General features: G+C 38.2%; 1 protein-coding gene across 2 annotated transcripts in view; it reads right to left on the minus strand.

Annotated features, from left to right (window-relative positions):
• LOC126963640 (uricase) overlaps positions 1 to 16,879 on the minus strand; it is a 32,828-nt gene that overhangs the window by 14,131 nt on the left and 1,818 nt on the right. The window contains exons 2-5 of one of the 2 annotated variants that reach the window (XM_050806058.1): positions 9,850 to 9,964; positions 5,291 to 5,509; positions 2,709 to 2,825; positions 2,531 to 2,609 (exon numbers count right to left, since the gene is read on the minus strand). In XM_050806058.1, coding sequence (XP_050662015.1) covers positions 2,531 to 2,609; positions 2,709 to 2,825; positions 5,291 to 5,467 — 373 coding nt within the window. In that variant the 5' untranslated portion in view covers positions 5,468 to 5,509; positions 9,850 to 9,964. The remainder of the gene's footprint in view (positions 1 to 2,530; positions 2,610 to 2,708; positions 2,826 to 5,290; positions 5,510 to 9,849; positions 9,965 to 16,879) is intronic. The other variant, XM_050806046.1, reaches the window with a different exon arrangement.

The raw sequence follows: 16,879 nt of genomic DNA on the forward strand, positions 1-16,879 counted from the left end.
GCTCAAATTCAAATATGATTCATTCTGATCTCAAGGCTTCTTGCTTCACCACTGTGCAAAACTGCCTCCATCTTATACTAAACTTGTGTATAGCACATGAGGCCCTTCAGATTCCAGCCCAAACCACCAACTTATTTATCTTCATCTCCCTTCTTACATTCTAGAAATCAGACCCACTGAACTTGTTACTGTCCCTTAAATGTTTTGCCCTTTCCACAGTTAAATAAATTACTTCCCCTGCATAGTCTTCAGCATGAGGCAAGTGCTCAAAATATTTTACTTCCCCTCTTCCACTCCTCATGGATTATACTCATATGTATCCTGTTTCTTCTGCCTGTAATTCCCTTTCCTCCTTCAATGCGCAGCATATTCTGAATCAGTTTTCAAAAGTCAATTGGAATATTTTTTCCTCCCCTGTCAAGCCTTCCAGACAGACTGCTCTGGAAAGAGTTTCTTCCACGTCTCAGTTCCCATAGCATGCTTTTAATCCCTTCATCATAGTCTTTAGCCTCTCATATTGCAATCAATCTGTCTGACTAGGGTCAAGGAACATCTTATTCCTCTCTTTCTCTACAGCCCTTTGCATACATGATAGGTCCTCAAAGTCTAATTGCTGAATGAATAGTATATGAATGAATGACATAAGCACTTTGCATAAATGCTGTCATTGTTAATTAGCTCTCTTGAGGCCTAATCCTAGCTGCTGTTATGATTTTACATAATTGAAAAATGTAACAAATGTTAAAAAGCATATTCCAAAAGTCACCAAAAAGCAGTTCCAAGCGACGCTGATCTGTACAGTAGCCACTAAGCCACATGTGGCTATTAAGTACTTGAATTATGGCTAGCATAGCTTGAGATAAGCTACAAATATAAAATATAGAATTTTAAAGATAATTTTGTAAAAAGAGTGTAAAGTATTTCATTAGTAATTTTTATACTTATTGCATACTGAAATATTTTTGATGCTATTTAAATAAAATATATTATTAAAATTAATTTCCCTAATTTCTTTTTGCTTTTCTAATGTGGTTATGAAAACAAATTTAAAATTACATATATGGCTTACATTATACTTTAGTTGGGCAGAGCTGATTTCGAGTTTCTAATTTTATGAGGGCAGTTAATGAGGCTTGGGTAGGATAGCACTGAGTCAGGAAACTTCTTTCTCTCTCCTCCAAAGCTGTATATCTAAGACAAGAAGGAAGGAAGAAGAAAAGAAGGAAGAAGGGAGGGAGGAAGAGAAGGGAGAGGGAAAGAAGGAAGGAACCAGAGAGACAGAAAGGAAGGAAGGAAGGGCTAAGGAGAAGAGGGAAGGAAAGAAAGAATTTAGTTCCAATTTAACTTAACAAATAGCTCAGAAAGCTAATATAGCATATGACTACACACCTGGGTGATAAAGATCATCTTTTCCACCAAATACAACAACTATTTAGTCTCTTTTATATAACATTAATTTTATAACTGTTTTTATAACATTAATTTTATAAATATCAAACATTGAGAAGGCCCTAGTTATGTATAGACTTTAATTCAGATAGTGGAAAATATTTAAAAATAGCTAATACACTAGAACTTCCTAAGGAGGGCATTATCCAAAAGAACTCAGAATGAGAAGGGACCTTATATTTTATTAACCTTATAATAAATCTGATACTCATTAGATGCCACTCCAAATTCCTACTTAGGAAGGGAAGAGAACAGCAAAGAAAAAAAAAAGGGAAGAGTAAAGGAAGGGAGGGAAGGAAAATAGAAAAATTTCAGAGTCAACCCTTTCATTTTATAACAACCATTAAAGTTTTTTTTTATTGAGATAAAGACATTATTACCAGCTTTGGCTCCATGGTTCTTAGAGGTCCTCTAATCTAACTCTTAGCCAATTTTTGAACTCTGACAAGCTCAGCAAATCTGTGGAATACAAGCTGTGGAAATTTTAATATTTGCTAAGTTCAATTATCAGTACTAATAATACCTATGTTATAATTGTGTTTCATAATTAATTTTGAAATTTCCTAGCAAATAGAATTATATAATTGCCATTGCTAACTTAAATGAGATGCATTTTATAGGAATTACAGTATTAGTGGTTTTATTACACAAATAAAATTTCAGGAAAACTTGACTATTACTTAGTAAATATTTTCTATGAAGGTTACTATAATTGTGACATGATATGGCACAAAAAATATTGGTCAGAAAATTCAGAGATTTGGGTTCTTTTCAGCCTGGGCCTTTTTAAATTTTGCCTTACCTCAAAATCTGGTAATAAAAATGATCTACCTGACTCAATCCCCAGGGTTGTTGCAAAATGAATTATTTCATTTTTATATTTTAACACAAAAAGTAGATAATTCTTTAATGTAATTCAAAGTCACAATATTCATTTCTATCTCAGATTTAAAAGTCTTAAAAATTCTCTACAGTTTTCCTCCATGTTAATAAACAGCATTGTTTAGAAGGAAGAAAAAAGAAAACAAAACCACCCTGAAGTTGCTACTATAGAATCAAAGCATGAAAAATAGTTTCTTACCACTTCTCAGTTGTTCAACTTCACAGAAGTGTGTTCCAGTGGGAGTGTGAATAAATGCATGGACATGCTTAACTCCATTCTGAAAATTAGGGAAACAAATTATTTCCAGGAAAATTTCAGTACATGCCATAAAGCCAATTTCTTTAATTAAACTGAGAGCACAAATAAGTGAGTTAACCTTTTCAAGACGCTTCCAAGGGATTTCTTCCACGTAGACTTGAGCTCGGATTACATGGTTAAAAGAAGAAAGAAAATACTCACAAATATTCACACCAAAGGCTTCTATGCTTTTGATCTGTAAAAAGAAACAAGATGCTTCAAACCAGAAATAATTGTACCATTTAAAAATAATTTATGAATACTGTTAAATGAAATTATGGGAGGTCATCGCTTTGGACTAAGTTCCTGCATTAGGCCCCAACAGACCAGACCAAAATGGAGTCACTTATGCTAAATGCCACATAATCAAATTGAAGCTTTAAGGAAGCAGATAGATACCAAAACAGACCAGTTTTTCCTGAAAACAGAAGATTCCAGTCTATCTGAGTCAGCATAATAAGGAAGTCCCCTCTGCTTTAACTCTTACCAAAAAAGTAATCTGAAACCTGATGTAAACCAATCAGTTTTTTTTTTCCATTGTTCTGTTTCTTGTTCCCATCTTATAAAACCCAATGTTCTGTTCTTGCCCAGTGAAAGCTCTTACTCTTCTTTGTAGAACAGAAGCTATCCCTAATGGTAAATAGAAACCAATTCAATCTATAACTAAACTTGTTGTAATTTTATCTTTTGATATTGCTCATGATGTTCTGTTTCCTGATGAATTGCGTTTTAGAACTAGACAAGCACAGAATAGAGTCTATCTCAAGAGAAAAAGGTGTTTATCTCAGTTTTTTACCAGAGCTCCCAAATGAAGTTAATAATCACCATCACCAGATGAGACTCTTTTGTTTTTAAAAGAAACCCATTTTGCAGGAGAGGATGTGTCAGCGGATGAGCAAAAAATAACTTAACATTCAGATTCTTCTCACAGTGAGTTCAGTCATCACTTGTACCAACCACAGCACACTATAACACTCTGAACTCTGTGAGCCTTCCCAGTTTCCCAAGGAATGTTATGAAGGGCTACCTCACCTTCCTTACCTTGCATACAGGCCTTCTATTGATCCCAGCTCTCCACCCCCATAATGCAGCTTCCATATTAATCCCTAGTAATATTTTATGGTCTTAGCACAGTCTGCAAATTATTAATGGCTTTGCCTATAATTAAAGTGAAGTATTTGTACAGGCTTCCCCAGTATAGATCTGTTTTATACTTGTAGGCCCAGAATAATTATGAATAGCATCCTATTTTGAGCTCAAAAGTGTCCTGGTTTGGATAAGAGGTTACACAGTCACTCTATCCATAATGAATGACTTTAAGTAGTTTTTAACATTCGGGTCCATTCTTCACTTTTCTGCAAACTCCTACACAATACAGGAAATACAAGAATCTGTTGTACCTTGCCCTTGTCCATATCACAGTACAGGTCTACTTTCAAATGATTTTTTTAAAGAATGCGATTCTTTTTTCCACAGCCCCATCTATGTTTGCTGGGTTATTCTGATCAGCAAGAGAAAGGTTCAGGGTAGAAATAGGAGTTTTAGAAATTACATTGCAATGTTTGTTCATTTAATGAATTATGGGTATGGATTTCATGAAAAAACATGAGAAAAGAAGCTTTCCAGTCTACATTTCTTGTGTTTTTAGACTTCGTGGCAAGTGAAAAAAAAAAAAAAATCACTTTGAATTGCCCAGAAATCTGGGTGACCCAGCACAGCTTCACTCACACTTAAAGAAACCAGAGGTGGGGTCGGGCACTGTGGCTCACACCTGTAATCCCAGCACTTTGGGAGGTCAAGCCAGGCGTATCACGAGGTCAGGAGATGGAGACCATCCTGGCCAATACGGTGAAACCCCGTCTCTACTAAAAATACACATGGGGCATGTGCCTGTAGTCCCAGCTACTTGGGAGGCTGAGGCAGGAGAATCACTTGAACCCGGGAGGTGGAGGTCGCAGTGAACCAAGATCATGCCACTGCACTCTAGCCTAGTGACAGAGTGAGACTCCGTCCCAAAAAAAAAGAAACCAGAGCTGGAAATGCTAAAATATCAGTTCTATCAGATCTAAGTCTCACTTGAAAAGTCCTAATAACCACTGTATATGAATAGTAAGTGGTAATAGAGTTGGGAAAGTTAGAATGGTATTAAAATTTGGAAAACAGATTTCAACAATAAAAATAAATGTATCTCATACTCAAGATATTCTACTGTATTAATAACAAGAAGTGAAATGGTATTTTCTTCTATAAATGCACACCATTCTAAAAAAGAATTAAAAATAAATGGTAAGACTCAAAGAAATGCATGACAAAAATGTGTAAAATTCTATTCTGAAATTCTTTCAGGACCTTGATTTTCCTTTGATTCTAATTAGAGATAACATGTATTTTGTCCAGTAAGATTCTTTGCCTAAAAGATTGCAGTGAGATGAGAGCCAAGGAAACAAAGATATGAGGTTGGTTGGTTTGTTTGTTTTTCAGCAAAGTTTTCTCCAATCCGGAGACATTTATGCTAGAAAACAACCTTTTTTAAAAAAATGGCTTAAATGTAAAAATAGGTTAAAATGCAAAGGGGACTTGAAATAAGCAAGTAACACCTCATGCTGTTTTATAGCAAATTCTGCATCAAGATAGGCAGCATCTAAGAAGAACGACACATACTCCCTTCAACTTTGCCAAGACATGAACTGTGTTCTTGATGGTGTCTGTAGGGATGATATCTGAATTATCTCCATGCAGGTAATCTTTTTTGGAACTCAGAGTAAGTTGCACTGAAGTTGCCACCTCTTTAATGCTGTGATATTTTCCATCTCGCTGAATATGGAGAACTTTTACCATATCCTTCCCATAGCCAGTTCGGACAAACTCCAACTCATCATTCTGCAATGAAAACACAGGCATCTTATTGAAGAAGGCTAAATGAAAGTCAAAAGTTAGGTGAAACTTATTTAAGCCTTCATTTTATCATACAATTGCAAAAGATGAGATTCAGAGTATATATGGAAGCAATATCACATTCTACTTTTGAAGAAGAATGGGAACTTGTATAGAAAAAAGAGAATCCCCAGCAGCAAATGAAAATATATCAGATTGTTCTGAAGACTGACAGGTAGAGGGCTTTTTTGATAATAAATACATTAATAGGACCTCCTGGGTCAAAACTATGCTGTTTTATTTAATCCCCACTAACCTAATCCTTGTAATAGCACCATAAAATCCTTATAATCCCAGTGTAAAATGGGAACTAATATTCCCATTTTATGGAGGGAGAGGGTGAGTTTCAAAGATATTAAGTGATTTGCCCTAATTCATACGGCTAGTAAAGGACAGAGCCAGGATTTGCACTCAAGTCTATTGACCCCTTAAGTTGTAGAATGGCCACTATGCGAACTGCTTTCCTGCTATAAAATGTCTTGACTGTGTTAGCTGGAAATCATTGCATGCCCTTTTTATAGAGAGTGATATTCTGGAGAAAATGCCCTGTGATCAATAGAAACAATTTGAAAATTGCCTTTTCTACTTGCTGCCGGGAAGAAGAGTAATTAGTGACAGGGTCCAGATTACCTTCAGGAGTGCAGAGCCAAGGCTGTCTGGCTGCAGGGAGAGCTATGCTTTTAGTGAAGAGACACTTAATAAAAGCCTGGTGATTGATGCATTGCTACCCTTGTCTGAAGCTGGAGCCTTGGCTAGTGAACACATTCATCTCCACTGGTAGAATCCATAAGATTTGTCCCTGGGCTTTACTGGTGTTTGAGGAAAGAGGCAGGAGGGAGTAGAAGAACAGAAAAATCTTATTTTGTTTAGTACAGAAATTGAACATTAAAATAATGAAAGAAGGTGACAAAAATAAAAGTAAATAGAAAAACAGCATGCAGTAAGAGTCTGGGTAGAGAGACAAAGAAGGAACCTCATCTGCAAATCACACTTAGGATGTTCAGGTGTACCAAGGGCTGCCTAAATATCTATTTGAATAAAAACATCACCAGACTCTCTGAGGGGAATTTAAGAATAATAGCCAAAGTCAGAAAGTACTGCTGTTGTTAAAGTGGGGGGGTGGGAGGCTACCTCCAATCTTGGAGATAGAGCTGGGCAGGGCAGGCTATTGTTGGTCATTGAACATGCCCTCGGGGGTTGAGATGTCTGAATTCAGTTCTTTCTTGTGAGAGGTTAAGGAAAACTCTTGCAGAGGCCTCTGAAAAGCCTCTGGCCCAACATTTGGGGACTCGTGCTGAAGAAAAGGGTCAATAAGAAAACCAAAGGAGCAGACTCAAGGGATCTCAGTAAGAACTACAAGCCTGATGGGGAAAGAGAAACTGTTGTGTGGTAGTGGCTTTGGGATTAAATTAAGTTCAAATTCAACCCTGCCACTTAAAGCTTTGTGGCTTGCAATAAGTAATTTAATGTTTCTGAGCCTCAGTTTCCCCACTTGCACAAATGTAAAGAAGCACCTCTACCTTGTAGGGCTGCTGGTGAATGTCAAAGGCCTGGCTTAGTTCCCAGTAGCTAGTGGTACACTGAGGTTAATCCCAGCAATAAAGGCCGGGTCTGGCTGTGGAAGCAGCAGCAGCAGAAGTAGCAGAGGGGACCTTGATTAAGGGTGCCAGTTTTCAGAGTGGAGATCACTGTGGGCAGTAACAGATGGAAGACTCTGGTGTATCTTGAGCCACAAGGGACTCTACCTGAAGGAGGAAGGCATTTGGCTGGGTCGGGGCCCTTAAATGGTATGGACTGGAGTCTGGAATGAAAGGTCTCCGAGATTATCCATCATCCCCAACACGTACCAGGACTCAACAAATGTTGCACCTTAGCCTCATCCCTGCCCCTATATATTCAAGCAACAGTAGTTTAGTCTATGAAGGCAAGTGGTACCTACGTGGTACATAGAAAGATTAAATGATAGCCGCCCTTCATATCCCCATTCCTGTTCAGCTCACCAGCATAATATCTGGCCACACATCATTGCAAACTCTGCTTTAGCTATGCTGATCTAATCACGGCTGCCCAGGTGTTACATGCTTTTTCTGTCTGTTGGCCCTTCGATTTGCTATTCCTTCTTTCTTGAACACTTTCTCCTCCTTACTACCCAACTACCAACCTCTTTGCCTGCCTAGCTTCTTCTAGACAGCCTTCAGGTCTCAGATGCCACTTCTCCCAGGGTTCACCCCGGCCCTTCAAGTCTGGGGTAGTTGCCCCTTTTAGGTGCTCTCAAAATACTTGTTATTGCCTTATCAGAATATTTATCAAATTGTATTGCAACTGCCTCTTTATGTGTCTGATTCATTCTAAAACAGTAAACTATGAAAGCAGGAACAAGTTTGATCTTGGTCACCATGGCAACCTCAGCACTCAGCACAACGCCTGGAACATAAGTAGGTGCTTAATAAATGTATCATGAACGAATGGATGGTGCCACCACCGCCTCCACTGCTTGTGTGATGACACAGCATAGTTAATGAAAACACACAAAGGATCTCAATACAGGAAGAGCCACTTCAGCTCAGACCCCAATTAGGTAGTCCTTTTCCTGGGAAAGTGGGGCAAGGAATTTATGCCCTCTGATCACCACAGCCTGGAGATCACAGGCACAGCTGGCCAAAGAACAAAAAGCCCAGGAAGGGCAGAATTGATTTTAGAGAGAGTCGGTGAGGCAGCACAAAATGTTCACATTGCTAATAAGACAGCCTTCCAGTGCAGCACAGCCATCCCAGACCAGAGATCATGCAAGACATGTGCAGGACAGGTCAGCACTCCTTAGCAAGACCCTGATTGGGCTAAGCAGAGTTGGCCCTTGAGCAAAGTTTGAGTAATCAAGTTTACTGGCAATGAGTCCGTATGGAGGGAACTAATCACCTGAGCCTGGAGCAGGTGGAAAAAGTCTGGTGTGGGACAACCAAAAGCGTCCCTGCACTCAAAGAGCAGATAATGGCCTGGACCATAACCGAGGCTGTTCTCCCCTAGTTCTCTAATCAGATAAATCAGAAGTAGGTGTCAGAGTCCCATTGTGTAGAACGTAGGGAACGGTGTAGAGATCTCATGCAGGAAAATACAAAGGGTGCTCTCTTCTGGAGAGGGGGCAGGTGGCTGAAAGGACAGGCTTTGGGCTCTGCAGTCAGGCAGCCCAGGCGGAATCCTTGTTCTGCCACGTATTAGCTCTGAATGGAGGCAAATTTCTCCATCTATAAAATGGGAATAATAGTAGTGTCCATCTCTAAGGTTTGATGTGCATGAGAAAAAAATATAAAGGACTTAGAAAAGTGTTTTACCAATAATCAGCACTCAATTAATAAGCACATATTAGCTATAATTATCATTGATAAACAATAATCACTCATCAAATTTTGCATTAAAGGATCTTTCCAGTTATTGACAGAAATAAATACCTAGAGTGCACACCGATGGACAGCTGGAGTGGTCAAATCAAAGGGCTGCTACTATGATAAGGCCTACTTCTGCCTGCCTACCCTCAGGTACATTGGCCTTCTTTAAATGTTCATGATTACTGATACTCATCCCTTTGATTGTCCTTCCTCAGGCTTGTATGGTTTGAGAAGTTATAAAAGTAAATCGATTTCCTAGAATAATACTCTGGAAAAAATATCAGCAGGAATAATTTTTCTTTTTATTTCTTTCCCTTTCTTTCTTTTCTTTCTTTCCCTTTCTTTCTTTCTTTCTTTCTTTTTCTTTCATTCTCTTTCTTTCTTTCTTTCTTTTTTTTTCAGGGTCTTGCTCTATCACCCAAGCCGGAGTGCAGTAGCATAATCACACCTCACTGCAGCCTCAACCTCCTGGATTTGAGTGATCCTCTCACATTAGCCTCCCAAGTAGCTGGAACTACAGGTGTACACCACCATATCTGGCTAACTTTTGTAGTTTTTTTTTTAGAGATGGGATCTCACTATGTTGCTTAGGCTGGTCTCAAACTCCAGGGCTCAAGTGATATTCCCGCCTTGGCCTCCCAAAGTGCTGGAATTATAGGTGTGAGCCACCATGCCCAGCCAGGAATAAATCTTTACCTGGCTCTATACAAGAAAAATCCCCTTTTCTACACATGTCTTAAAATGTAAAGGGATTATTTGTCTGCAAGTAATGTTGGAGACAGCACTCAGGGATTTTAAATGACTCATATATTTTCACTTCTGCAATAAGATAGTAAGTGTTCTATTATTTTCAGGCCATAATGAAAGTGATATAGATGTCACTACAGGTCTAGGGGTTCTTACCTTAGAGTCTTTTAGCTTCTAGAAGCTCAGTGGATGGATTTGGGTTGGAACGGTGTACTCCATGAGGTTGTAACTAAAAGTTTATTTGTTTAGGCGAGGGGAGAGGTGAATCTTTCTGGAAAGAGCATTCGTAGAATTTCATTAGATTCCAAAAGGCCTCATGACTTATAAAAGTTTAAGAACCGTTATTCTGTGTAATTGGTGTCCAAATTATTAGGATCACTTTGATCAAACTGACTTTGCCACGGTCTGACAACTAGTCATGAGGCAGCAGGAGGGAGAAGACTTGGTCATTTTCAGTGTACAACTGCCTGTATGCAATGAAACAGTATTGTAAAGGTGAAGGCTCTAATGTCTGATTGCCTGAGTTTAATTTCTGCCTCCACCACCTGCTAGCTGTATGGCCCTGGGCAAGTTGCTTAATTTTTTTTGTTCCCTCCCCTTTGGATCTGTAAAATAGGGTAATGACAGCAGCTATTTCCTATAATTGTCATGAGGTTGAAAGTGACTAGCACATAGTGTCAGTAAATGTTAGCTATTATTATTATCTGACCTGCCAATTTGACCAAAAAAAAAAAAATATTTCAAATCAGTTCCATCAGTAAGTGATAGGGAGATATCCTTGTTTATCTTTCTTTCTTTTTTTTTTTTTTTTCAGTTTTAAAAACATGATCCCACTATGTTGCCCAGGCTGGAGCATAGTGGTTCTTCACAGGCACGACTCCACCACTGATCAGTACAGGAGTTTCATCTCTTTTTGATAAAGAAGACTGAGGATCCCACACAGGTGCACACTGCTTTGTGCTATAGATGTACAACTAATAAAACAAATCCTTGTCAATACTAATTGTATTTTAAATGAATCCTAGCTGCCTAAACACATTGAGGGCAAATCTTTACATAGAGCTAATATTCTTCTCCACCCATGTGCCATACTTTTTAGCTCTGTGCATATTTATGCATGCTTCCTTTTAATAGTAACACTCAGATATTTGTACTTACATGTACTAGGTACCAAATGAATTTCTCCATTTTCTAGTTAAGCACTGAGGCAGAAAGAAGTACATTTCTCTGGCCACACTACCAAGATTTGACTTCAAGTCTCTGTGATTTTAACCACCAACCAACACTCTTACCCTCAGCCTAGAATGCCCTCTCTCCACAGAGCACAGTTCATCCCACATTGGACCTCCTCCATAAAGCTTTCCCAATGCCCCCACGAGGAAATAACACCTCTGACCTTTGAACTACCGGTGCACTTTAGGCGAAGAGTTCCTAGCAGCTGAGGTCACTCTCTTGGTTATCGTCATGTGTGTACATGTCTTGGTATTCCCAATATCAATGTCTTCAAGGCAAGATCGAATCATTTTTATATTTGCCCATAGCACTTGACAGTGCTTTGAAAATTGTCATCGATTATTTGTCCAAGAAACAAGCTTCCTCATTTTTCAGATTAGTTCAGAAAATTTAGGTCCTTTATATTTTGGCAGAAAAAACATGTGTTTTCAGTTCTAAGTCACTCATCAGTGGAGTTTCAGGTTAATATTTTCAAGTTACAGGATGAGGTAGAGGGATATAAGGAGATTCAGCCTATATCAGGACATATTTTCCTACAAGAACTCTTATAGGGAAAAGAAATAAGGTTGATTTTTGTGGCTTGTGAGCTCAAAATCATTCTCAGAAAATAAAAATCCTTGTGAAACCACCCATGGGCCTCTATATTATTAAATATTAGCAGAAGTAGTAATATTATAACACAGTTTCCAACTACTTAAATTTTTGGCACATACTCGTTTATTTTTTGCACAGAACTGCCTCATTTTAGAAGCTTCTTTTAGCTATAGTCTTATGTTTTTGATTCTAGCATGTCATACTTCAACATCAAATTTCTCTACTCTGCTGGCAAAGACAGATATTTAAGGTTATTGTTGTGTTTAATTTAAGCTTTTTCCAATACTTAAATATGAATTTTTATTTGGTGTATGTGTATGTTCACCAAATGTGTGTTTATGTAAGTAGTTTTAATTAGAGAAAAATGACTGGAAAAATATTAGGAAAGATAAGGGGAAACTTATAAATGTAAATTTTAAAATGACTAGAATTTTCTCTCAAGTCTTAGAAGAGCTTCTAAAGCATCATCTCTCTTCTCCATAATAGAGAGAAATACAAAAATACTAGCTATGTAGGACCCATCACATATAGATAAATAACAATTCAGTTGCAGTGTGCCAGGATAGAAGGAAAAATTAATCATAGCAACAGTCTCTGTTGTCTTTGGAATGTCGTAGAGAAATTCTTTCAATTATTTTCCCAGGTTTCTCCTTTGACTGCTATTTTTTGGGCATTCACGAAAAAAAGACTTCAGAGAAATGCTGAGCTAACATGAGAAAAATGAGCACTCATGTGGACAATCTTAATATCACTTCGGTAGATTTTAACGATACACAATAATGATAAGAACAATAATGGTGGATAATCTTAGTGACAGCTGATTTTTTTTGATTGCCTAGGATCTACTAAATGTTGATGGGAAAATATTGATATCCAGTAGAGAATGGCATGTTGCTTTAACCTGCAGAGTGGCCTATTATTGCTATCATGGGGGAAAACATGTGTTATGTTCAAAGAGTGACTCTAAAGGGATTTGTCAAGCAGATGTTTCAAGAACAGTGTAACAACTCATCTGCATAACTATGGCAGAAACGGTAACCTGTTACCTAATAAAGTCTCCATTTACAGGAGTCTTCTTTTCATTCTTTCACCTATTACCAAGAAAGAGAAACTCATTGCTAATCGCCAGGAGAAACACTAATTTTCTTGCCAACCTTTCAGCACCAACAGGCTTAGGGCAGTGAACCTGTAACAAGGTCCACAGGAGCTTCTAGGATTAGGGGCAGAAGATCCCACAATAAAGAATTGATGGAGACCACCAAAAAGGCAGCTGAAAGAACATTTTGCTGAAATTCACACATTGAAAGATGTCTGTTTCCTAATATATGTCTTGAAAATAAAATAGCAACAACCATTTATTAAGAGTTTCATATGTCAGGAAATTAGCATAGATTATTTCCTCTACTTCTTGACAAGCCCTGTAAAATAGGTATTATTATCCAACTTTGACCAAAAAAGACACTAGGGTTGGGTAATATACTGAGGTTACATAGTTACTAAGTGACAGAGAGAGGATGAGAGCTCAGCCCATGTGCCCCTAGATGACATGCTCTTTCCCACTACATCATAGGCCCTACACCCAAATTGATGGGTGGCCCCTCCATTCATTCGGGAAAGAAAGGAAGCATTTATTCTGATTCCAACAAAGCAGGGAATTGGCCATGCTGCTGTAGAAAGCTGCATTTATACACCACTTTACCATTTTTAAAATTTCCACCCTCTAGGATCCATATTATCTTATCTATTCCTCACAAGCACCTTGTGATTTGGTAGAGAGACTCTATTTAAAAATAAACTAGCCCAGAGAGGCCGGGCGTGGTGGCTCACTCCTGTAATCCCAGCACTTTGGGATGCCAAAGCGGGTGGATCACTTGAGGCCAGGAGACCAGCCTGGCCAAAATGGCAAAACCCCGTCTCTACTAAAAATACAAAAATTAGTCGGGCATGGTGGCACACGCCTGTAGTCCCAGCTACTCGGGAGGCTGAGGCAGGACAATCACTTGAACCCAGGAGCCAGAGGTTGCAGTGGGCCAAGATCGCACCATTGCACTCCAGCCTGGCCACAGAGCGAGACTCTGTCTCAAAAAAATAAATAAATAAAATAAAAGAGAGAAAAATTAGCCAGGTGTGGTGGTACATGCCTGTAATCCCAGCTACTTGGGAGGCTGAGGCAGGAGAATCACTTGAACCCAGGAGGCACATGTCGCAGTGAGCCGAGATAGTGCCATTGCACTCCAGCCTGGCCAACAGAGCGAGGCTCCATCTCCAAAAAAAAGAAAAGAAAAGAAAGAAAGAAACTAGCCCAGAGATATTAAGTGAGCTACCCAAAGTCACACAGAAGACGGGCAGACTGATATAGTGGAAGAAGTCCTGCTGAGCTGGGAAAGACACTGTGCTAGGCAGAACTTACCCCACACCAAGAGCTACCCCTGCACAAACCATCCCTTTTTCTAGCACTTCAGTCATTTTCATTTTTTAATTACAGAGGATTCTGAACTCAGATGAATTCTGTGTTTATGGTGGGAAGGTTTATGCTGTGAAACAGAAGGCAGATCTTAGGGTGGTTGCCCCTTGCGGCAAGATGGAAGTTCAGCTTCACGCTTTCAACAACATGGCACTCGTTTGAGTGGAACACAGACTTTTATCCGATAAACAGCATTGAAAACACAAACAACGTGGGCTTGAGGTCATTTAAAACCTCACCAAAGGACTGATTCCAGTCTATCGGCAAGGAAAAGAAAGTTACTTTGTCATGGAAGAAAAGGACACAAGGTGAGAAGGAACCAGCATGTATGAGAGTCAGCTATGTGACAGGAACTGTGCACACAGCGTCTCACTGAATCCTGAGAGCACCCTATGAAGGCAGAAATCGTAAGCCCCACCCTTAGAAAAGGAAGTTGAAGCTCAGCATAGTTGATCATTTGATGGAAACCACATGGCGAGTGAGAGGCAGAGTCAGCCATGGACCCCAGGTCTGGCTGATTCTTCTTACTATGCTTAGCTGCCTCTCTGACTTATAAACATTATATTAAAATTCTTTCTAATGGGACTCTTACCTACTATATACCCACTTTTATATATTTTCTGATTAAATTCATTCTAAGTTCCATATAACCCCGAAAGAGATGTCTCTGAAAACTTTTTCTTGTTTTTTTCCCCTGACTCAATCACAGCAGGATCTGAAAACTTTTTCATTCAATCTGTATATTCACTTGTATTTATTTAGCTCATTCTAGGTGACAAGCACCGTGATATGTGCTGGAGATGCAACAGTAAACAAGCCAGGCACTGTTCTGCCTTCATAGACTATAACAAACTTCCTCTGTAAAGAATCAAGAAGTTAATTTGTATGCTTTTTAGGCTGTGAGGTCTCTGTTGCAAGTAAACTCTGCCATTGTAGCATAAAAGCATCTATAAGTAATACATAAATGAATGGGTGTGGATGCATTCCAATAAAACTTTACAAAAATAGGCACAGGAGTTTTCTGACCCCTGCTCTCTAGAGGAAGACTCAGAAAGGTAAGCAAGTAATTAGCAACACATCATGATAATTACTCTAATTGATAGTGAGCTCTGAGAATACATTGCAGGGACACCTAAGCCAGATTGGGAGAGATCAAGGATGGCTTCCAGGAAGAATTGGCATCCTCAAAGCAACCTGAAGGATGAGTAGGAATTAGCCAAACATAATATTCTGGTCCTCTTCCACTTATTGTTTTTATGTTTTCCTTTAACTGCATTTCTCAGTAACAAATCTTTTAATCTTTAAATTCTTTAATCTATAAATAATTGAATCATTTGCTTGTCTCATTCCTTTTCATCAAAATAATTCAAGTCCTCTCCCCACCCTCCCACAACAAGTACATCAACTTTTTCCTTCAGTGTGTCAACTTCTAGATTTTACTCAATCCATCGACAGTCTTATAAACATCTGAACACAAATAAGCTGAACTTTAACAGATAAATTTTATAGTGTGTAAATAATACTTCAAAAAGCTATTGGAAATAAATAAATAAAGCCAGCCTCCTGACTCCCATGAGTCCTCAAAGGACAACTGAACTTTGATGAAGCCAGTAGAGACCGGGTTCTTGAGAAACCCAACTTTATCTCAATCCCCAAAAATCCTCACGGAATGTGAACTCATAGCCAAAAATCAAAAGTACACACAATAGCAAGGTATTATAAGAAAGAGCTTCAGAAATAACAAATAGCAAAATCTGATCTGCAAAGACTTCAGGTATTTGAATAAGATACAAAAATATAAAATAATATATTTCATATTTTTACAGAAATAAAAGAGAAGATTAGGTGTATGAGCAAGAAACAAGACCATAAGAAAGACCAAGTGAATTTGAAAAAAAAAATAGAACTTGTAAAAATGCATTAATAAGTGGATTAAGAAGCACATTAAACATAACACAAAAAGAATTAAAATATATATAAGTATAGTTTGTCAATGTACAAATAAAAAAGATTTTTAAAGAAAATATTTTTTAAAAGAATTAGTTATTTGGAAAAGACAGATTAAGTAACAGATTAATGCTGTCAAAGAGAGAATTAGAGAACTGGAAGAGAGGTCTAAATAAATAATCATAAGGATTAATGCAGACATACAAGGAGCTAGAATATATGAACAACACATAAAATGTACTAGAAAGATATAATAAAGAGAATGTGGAAGAGGCACTATTTGAAGAGCTCAAGACTGAGATTTTCCAGAATAATTGGGTGACTACAAAACTTCAATCATGAAATTAAAAGCCCATTACCTAGCAAAGAATTCTTACTTGTACACTGTATAGTACTTGGCCAAGTTACAATGAGGGCATTTTCTACTGTTTTTAGAGGCAATCAGGTTATCAAGGAACTATGGCATTTACATAATATTATACTACTTGGGCTTCAAAAGCAGATAATATTATGAAAAACATTCTGTGCAGTTGGCATTTTCCTCATTCGCCAAATTCATAGGTTTCTTTCCAAATTACTTGGCTGTTTTTAGCAAAAACTGAAACAGACTGGACTCTAGGTTTTAGGTAATGTTGAAATCCCTGGAGATCTTCAATGTCTGGTACAGTGTTAGACACAGTAGTGATTGCGTAAGAAAGGTTGTTGACTGACAACCAGCATGATCAGGTTAGCAACAATGGGAGATAAGGAAGTTTATTGAAAGTGACATCTGAAAGAAACCAACCTAAGAGTGTCTTTCCAGATCTTGAAATAAAATTGGATTTAGTAAATATCATTCTAATACAGACGTCCCCCGACCACCTTACAGGAAAAGCTCAGGTTGTAGTAAGAATAATCTTAGCTAACATTTATGAATCATTTACTATTACCAGGCACTGTGCTAAGTGT

Source organism: Macaca thibetana, chromosome 1 (assembly GCF_024542745.1).
Source record: "Macaca thibetana thibetana isolate TM-01 chromosome 1, ASM2454274v1, whole genome shotgun sequence".
In the NCBI taxonomy this organism is placed as follows: domain Eukaryota; kingdom Metazoa; phylum Chordata; class Mammalia; order Primates; family Cercopithecidae; genus Macaca; species Macaca thibetana.